This window comes from Etheostoma spectabile, chromosome 18 (genome assembly GCF_008692095.1).
Source record: "Etheostoma spectabile isolate EspeVRDwgs_2016 chromosome 18, UIUC_Espe_1.0, whole genome shotgun sequence".
NCBI lineage: Eukaryota > Metazoa > Chordata > Actinopteri > Perciformes > Percidae > Etheostoma > Etheostoma spectabile.
This window is the reverse complement of record NC_045750.1, coordinates 15,140,857-15,147,863: the sequence shown is the minus strand read 5'-3', so window position 1 is coordinate 15,147,863 and position 7,007 is coordinate 15,140,857. Positions and strand designations below refer to the sequence as shown.

General features: G+C 41.4%; 2 protein-coding genes and 1 long non-coding RNA gene across 5 annotated transcripts in view; all 3 read left to right on the top strand.

The window, feature by feature from the left end:
• ccnc (cyclin C) overlaps positions 1 to 3,355 on the top strand; it is a 6,139-nt gene extending 2,784 nt beyond the window's left edge. The window contains exons 7-12 of the mRNA XM_032543341.1: positions 1,064 to 1,099; positions 1,201 to 1,292; positions 1,402 to 1,469; positions 1,574 to 1,653; positions 2,870 to 2,988; positions 3,217 to 3,355. Of these exons, the coding sequence (XP_032399232.1) occupies positions 1,064 to 1,099; positions 1,201 to 1,292; positions 1,402 to 1,469; positions 1,574 to 1,653; positions 2,870 to 2,988; positions 3,217 to 3,271 (450 nt within the window). The 3' untranslated portion in view covers positions 3,272 to 3,355. The remainder of the gene's footprint in view (positions 1 to 1,063; positions 1,100 to 1,200; positions 1,293 to 1,401; positions 1,470 to 1,573; positions 1,654 to 2,869; positions 2,989 to 3,216) is intronic.
• Positions 1 to 4,864, top strand: part of LOC116706473 (uncharacterized) — a 24,247-nt gene extending 19,383 nt beyond the window's left edge. For all 3 annotated transcript variants that reach the window (XR_004336246.1, XR_004336247.1, XR_004336245.1), the window contains exon 2: positions 3,737 to 4,864. This is a non-coding gene — a long non-coding RNA (uncharacterized LOC116706473). The remainder of the gene's footprint in view (positions 1 to 3,736) is intronic.
• A 647-nt stretch (positions 4,865 to 5,511) lies between these two features.
• Positions 5,512 to 7,007, top strand: part of faxca (failed axon connections homolog, metaxin like GST domain containing a) — an 8,183-nt gene continuing 6,687 nt past the window's right edge. Inside the window, exon 1 of the mRNA XM_032543381.1 lies at positions 5,512 to 6,413. Coding sequence (XP_032399272.1) covers positions 6,154 to 6,413 — 260 coding nt within the window. The 5' untranslated portion in view covers positions 5,512 to 6,153. The remainder of the gene's footprint in view (positions 6,414 to 7,007) is intronic.

The window sequence follows — 7,007 nt, the reverse complement described above, 5'->3', positions numbered from 1 at the left end:
TGATTTTCAATTTTGACGGGAAGACCACACAAGGGTCAAATGTGTTGTTTGTGTATAGGGATGGGCATGACACTAAGTTTGAGCAAGGTTCAGACTTTAAAAGAGGGCTTGAGGTCGTCGGGCCGGGCAGAGTTGAAAGCGATGTGTTTCAGCTTGAAACTAAGAAGAGAGACTGTAGTTTAAGTGCAGTGCACCCATGCCAACACAGAACCACTTAACCACCCGTATGTTAGTGGATCAGCTAGGCTATTAATCAACCACCTGATTGTTTTCCTACTTCCTCCGCAAAGTTCTTTATGCACTGCCGTGCTACGTTACGGCATACCAAGAGCCCCTTACACTGTATTATAGTGTTGCCACGTCGGTGTCTGTCAATGCGCGAGATTCCACAACTAATGTTCGCAAAGCTCTGATAAAAATCTTGTTGTTGTGGGAGATGGTTTCGACCACGGCATTTGTTCTGCGCAGATTTTCTCACCGTGATGTCAAGTGGTGTCCACCGTCAGTATTTTATTTATCCAGCATCTCCACCCAGTTGCAAGGACGTCACCGGGGCTGTTCAGACACGCTGCCTGTCTGAAAGCTGTGTAAACTATTATTTATAGTGAGCCACCACGGAGCGATAAATGGAGGGAGTGGTTCACACAGCAGAGAATGAGTTAGTGGGCTACTGCAACTCCTACACATCATTTTTCATGTCCAAGTGACAATAGCAATGGTGATGGTGGCACGGGGAACAATGGGCAACTTAACAACAGCTGTAGAGTTTGTTGAAGGTATTAAAAACGTTTTATGTGTTCAATGTTTGTGATTATGAAATCGCAATGGTAAAAAGGAATTAACAGAAACATAGATTACGCTCTATATACAGTACATATTTATTGTTGCACACTATAACAGAAACATAAACTACCAAAAGATTTATTCTAATTGACTTTGAAGGATTATTTTCAACCTGACAAGGGTGTATTTTACATAGGAAGTATATGCGAATGGCCTCAAACATGTTCAGTTTCTCTGGTTTAATGTATGATGAAAACAATTCTAATTTGTGTCTTTACAGATATTAGAATGTGAGTTCTACCTTCTGGAGTTGATGGTGAGTGGAGAGAGCTTTGTATCATTGCTATTGGACTGTAGGCTGTATTTCGCCCAATTTGATGCATGGTTGGATAACTTATTGTATATATTTTTTTTCAGGACTGCTGCCTGATAGTGTACCACCCCTACAGACCACTGTTGCAGTATGTGCAGGATATGGGACAGGAAGACATGCTGCTGCCCCTGGCCTGGTACGATACTCTCTGTATTCATCTATCTCTTTTGACATCCATGAAAGCTAGATTTAGCTGTTGTTGGTAGGTTTACTCAGTGCCTGTGCCTTTTATCTTTCTGAACCAGGCGAATAGTGAATGACACATACAGGACGGATCTGTGTCTGCTCTACCCTCCCTTCATGATTGCCTTGGGTAAGATTTGTCCCCATGTATTCCCATTGCAGCTATTTAATGTAGTCAATGACTTGAAACATGAAGTATTAGATGCAACATGATCAGCTCTCTTCCTCCCACAGCCTGTCTGCATGTTGCCTGTGTGGTACAGCAGAAAGATGCCCGGCAGTGGTTTGCAGAGCTCTCGGTTGACATGGATAAAGTAAGAACGGCTTCATTTGCGTTCTCAAAAATCTTTTTTTTTTTAATATGTTTTGCTGCCTTAAAAGGTAACGGTAGCATACTGTTACCCTTTCACTTTCAAGGCAGCACAGTGCAGTGTTAGTCGTCTCCTAGTTCTCTAGTCGATGATCGTCATAGGTAGTCTGCTTTATAGCTGCAGCTAGCCTGAGGGCTGAGCTGACTGGTATCCCAGAAGTCAACAGGTGTTGTCAAAGCAGGGGAGGAATGCCGGCAGTAGGGCTGGGACAATATGCTCTTGTCCCGATTTGATTCTTTCCTAATACGTGGGTGCCAATTAAATTTGTATGGCGATTTTTGTTGATTGTGATTCTTCTAGAGACAATATATCATGAGGCATTTCTAAAAACTAATTTTCTAAAAAGAATGCACATCACACATTTATGGAAAAAAAAAAATTGATTCTAGGAAATAGAATGTATTTTAAAAATTGTCTATAAAAAAATCACAATGTATCCGATTTTCAATTCTTATTTTTACTCCCTAGCATGCAGTCTGAGTTCAGTACAATAGGTAATGTTTATCTGTGTAATGGGTTTGAACATTTAGCTGCAGTGTTTTTGTTACATTGACTGTTGCTTTTGTGCATTTTGTGCCCACAGTCTGGTTTCCTGCTGTCTGTGGTTTTTGTACGTGTGTGTTTGTCACAAAGATTGCAAACACGTAATTGCGTAAGCCCAGAAAGCAAACAAAAATAAATTAAATGACTGGTTCAATGGGGATTTAGGCATTAAACACACAGTCAGACAGACACAGACTGATCATATAATGTATCTTCTTCCACTTGTATAGCTATTTTAACATGAGAAAAGTTGCATAATGTTGGAATCTAGGAACATCTGTCTATTATCTGATCTATAAACTGTTGAATTAAAGTAACAGTGAGGTGACACTGATCACTGTCTTTCTGAATGACCTGTTTGAACAATGGAAGCCATGCTAACCAGTTTTGTCCAACTGGGGCTTAATACGCACAACCAGGGCAGTATTATGTAGGCTTGTAGATTTGGATTTATTATGTGTTTAAAAATAATTATATATGGTCTGACTTTGCCACTCTGAACTTGGACTGGAACTACACTAACGGTTTTATAAACATTGTACAATTTGAACATTTTGTACTAAACAGATGTAGATTCACATTAGTTAACTTCTGTTTTTGTGTGTTTTCTGTCAAGATCCTGGAGATCATCCGTGTCATTCTGAAGCTCTATGACCAGTGGAAAAACTTTGATGACAGAAAGGAGATCGCTGCCGTTCTCAACAAGATGCCGAAGCCCAAACCTCCTCCTAACAGGTAAACCTGACTCGGCTCTGCGTACAACCCTGCCCTCATATACAGTACGTACTGTACATTTTATTTTATCTGTCTTTTTCAAGAAAAATATACAATAAAGTATAGTAAACAACAACATAAAGCTGCATTGACCTGTTGTCATAGTAACGTATAACTATATTGTCAAACGGGACACTCGTGTTATAGCTCAATGAGCTGTATGTAATTATTTCTTCCATCTGTCTACAGTGAAAGTGACCAGAGCTCCAATGGAAACCAAAGCAACTCCTACAGCCAGTCCTAGCGTGGCGTCTATATTTCCGTGGGAATCCATATTTTTGATTTTAAAACGTCACATAGCACAACCTTTTGAGACATTAGCTGGGGGGGGGGGTTCCTTTATCCGCGCCCAACAAACTCTTGAGAGCCACATCTTCACCTTTCCTCTTCTGTGATCATTATGGGTTCATGGATTTAGCGAGCAGCCACTGAAAGGCCTGCAGTGAGCAGCCAATCTGTGACAACAGTTTTGCCTTCTCGACGCGGTTCTGTACTCTGCTTCCGACTTGAAATGAACTCATAACGGATGAACATTTGGAGGTAAGGAGAGGGGGGCTGGGAATGTGGGAACACTGATAAAACCGATGTGGCAGGTTCAGTGGAAACCTGCTTTAAGGTCATTGTGATGATCCTGACATCCTTGAACAGCCCAGAGGAGCAAGTCCTTTCATGTGGAGCTCCGTGGGATGTGAGAAAACTTGATCACAAGGTGTGTGTGTGTGTTTGTTCCTCAGGGACTATAGTAGTCTGTAAAATGATTAGATCCTGGGCAGATCTGATTGGATATCACCCTGTGTAACTGATGTGATCGGATACCTCTGCCCTGTGAGGTCTCTGCTGGTTGATCATGAACCATGGCAGGAAAAATCCCAGGAGAAATTCCTTGTTATGGTAGAAAATAACTCTTTGAATCCAAGAATTTACTGTTTTGAATCATGACAACTTCACCTCCTCCATACCATTCCCTCTTCCCTTTTGTAGATAGCTATTCATTTGTTTTATCTTACATGTTTTGTTTAATTAAGGAAACTTAAATTGGAAATTTTCAGTTATTCTGCTTTAGTTGTAGAATAATGTGTTGCATAAAGCTATATTTTGTAAATATTTTGTTTTAAATTGTCAGTGGATGGCTTTTTGGACTAAACGTAAACCACAATCGTTCTAGATTTGTCTGCAAACTGAGTTGTATATTCTTATTTTCAATCTGTCGTCTGCCATCTATTTAATTGCTGAATTGTGACAATATATTTGTGTCCAAACTTTTGACTGGTACTCTATACCTGTAGATGTCTCTATATTTTTGTGATCTAATACAGTGGGAGTGGTGTGTGTGTGTGTGGCTCTACTCTAAACAAGGTGCTTGAAAGCCTTACAAAATGAAAGCTGCTGGGTACAGCGAGAACCCTTTCTAAAAGCACATTGTCCAGTTCAGTCAAATTGTAAAATGTATTTTAGGGCTGGATGTTGTATTGCTTTGATGCATCTTCATTTGTTCACCTCATTTTGTCGCTATTGGAAGAACAACTGACAAGGCACAAAAACATGGTGTTAAATGGCCACTAGACGTCACTTTGCCTCGGAGAAGCCACTGAGGCAAGTTGGATGCAGCCTTGTTCTGCCTTTGCCGTCGGGCATCTTCCTCCCCTTCAGCAGCTCCATCTGTTACATGACATGTTCACATGAATGGGCGGGAGACTGTAAAGGGCTTCACCCAACCTAAATATTCCTACTAGTTCTGGTAAAAACGTTGTCCACAATTGTTTTATTACTTGAAAGTCTGTTTATCATTTTTGGAGGATCATTTATGGTAATAAAAATGTATAGTGTGCATAAAAAAGTGGAGTTATTTAAGCTGGGCCTTGGGGAATCTGCCAGCATGTTACAAAAGTCTCATTGAGTCCCATTACCTAACTTCAATGTCGCTGTAGTAGGACCTCTAGTGGCAAAAACATAGCCTAAGATATCACATTACATACCAGTTTTATATAAAGTCTATATGTTTAATAACCGAGGTGTTGGACTTAAAGAAGTCATAATAGAAACAAGAGATTACACATTTTCTCTGTTTTGGGTTAATTTAAAAAAGCACCTGAGGATCTATTTAGGATTTATTTACATTTAGTCTCCTCAAGGAGATGGTACAGGGTAATGATCAGATTTCGTGACGTCACATGGCTGCGTGAAGCCAGTAGAGGATAACGCTACTGCAGCTAGAGCATTTCCCCTTTCAAAATAAAACCTTTTATAACTTAAGAATCGGAACCAGCAGAATTATCAGAATGAATAACAGTAGAGATAAACTGATATGCCTTATGCCTGGAAGATTTTGTTACATTTTACCATAGCAAAGGTGTAATTAATACAATAATTGTGGGGGATAATGCTTTACCATGAGTGAAGAGTTTAATATAGTTTAATATAATATACGTACATATAGTGTGTGTGTATATATATATATATATATATATATATATATATATATAGTATATTTGTACATATAGTGTATATATATAGTATACATATACATACATATATGTGTATATTTACATATATATGTAAATTTATTTGCAACAGTTATGTCACAGCATCCCTCAAAGTTGAAGGCTAGAGGTATGTTCTTTATGGGAGGGGTTAAAAATTGCTATATATATGTTTTCTTCTCTGTTTTGGTTGGGTTGTAACCTTATATTATTTTTAGTGGGCTTTATAGCAGTGGCTCTACAGACCTAAAATCAGTAGGTTACTTTGTATTAGTATCATAGTCCAGTCACCTCTTAGTCTCAATCAAACTAAAACCTTTGGTGGTTGTCAAACTTGGGCTTTTACTCCAGCATTTTGTATTACTCCTAGAATGTTTCAAGGCACTATCGAGTTTTATTTTGACAGCCTGATCCGGAAGCGTTGTAGTGTATTTGTCTGACTTGATAGTGACTGGAGGCAACCAGCCAGCAAGCTCCAAGCGGGCTGCGGAGGATGTCGACCCCGCTGCGGGGACCAGCTCCGGGCGGGACGCTTGTGTTTCTCGCCCCGTCGCCCCGCACCTGCAGCCCTCGGCACCCATGAAGCCCCCGCTGATGAAGCCCCGAGCTGCCAGAGTGAGGCGGAAAGTGGCCGGAGACAGAAAGCATGTACTGGCGCGTCGGGTTTGCCTGGACGCGGTCGTTTGTGGTTGATCTTGGCCAAAACCAGAGCTTCTCCTCCGGTCTGCTGGGCTCCGATGAGCAGCTCTCGTTGTATGGGTACATTATCGCCTACCCACTGCAGGACTACGGCGGGATAATGTCAGCTTTGGGCTCGGACTCGTGGTGGCGAAAGACGCTGTATGTGACCGGAGGGGCTCTGCTCGCTGCCGCTGCTTATTTGCTGCACGAATTGCTGGCCATCAGGTACCAACAACACACAGGCTGCCCAATGGGAGACACGCTCATCACCTTCCACACTCAGGCCTCTTGGGCCAGATCAATCTAAAAAAAAAACACTGCTGATGCTATAGTGCCAGTCCAACTCCCCCCAGGTCTGCTGTATTTTCTCTGGGGTTAAATATTACTTAATCTGGGCGGGGTGATAGCGGAGTCAGTGAAGAATAAGGAATCGTGAGTGGGTGGACTGTGACGTAACGAAACCCCCCCACCACCCCCAACTCACAATCACACACATTAGGATATTTTTTCATTATTGGCTTCTTCTTGTTTTTTTACTGTAACGATATTAGTGACACGATATTTCTGGCTTGGTTATTCAATACGATTGCAACACGATAATGGCTAATTTCTGTTTGCTGTCCAGATAAGTCTGGAGGCCTGTTCCAAAACAGCTCTTTTGCCGTATGAATTGACAACGGAGGCTTTAGTTTGTCTATCTCAAGGACAGGGCGACATGATAGGCTGCGTTCATTTTATTGACCCCCCCCGCCCCCCCGCTCCACACTCACGTTCGGTGTTAGGTTTCAGTCTAAAGCAGCACTGCAGTTATGTTGGGGG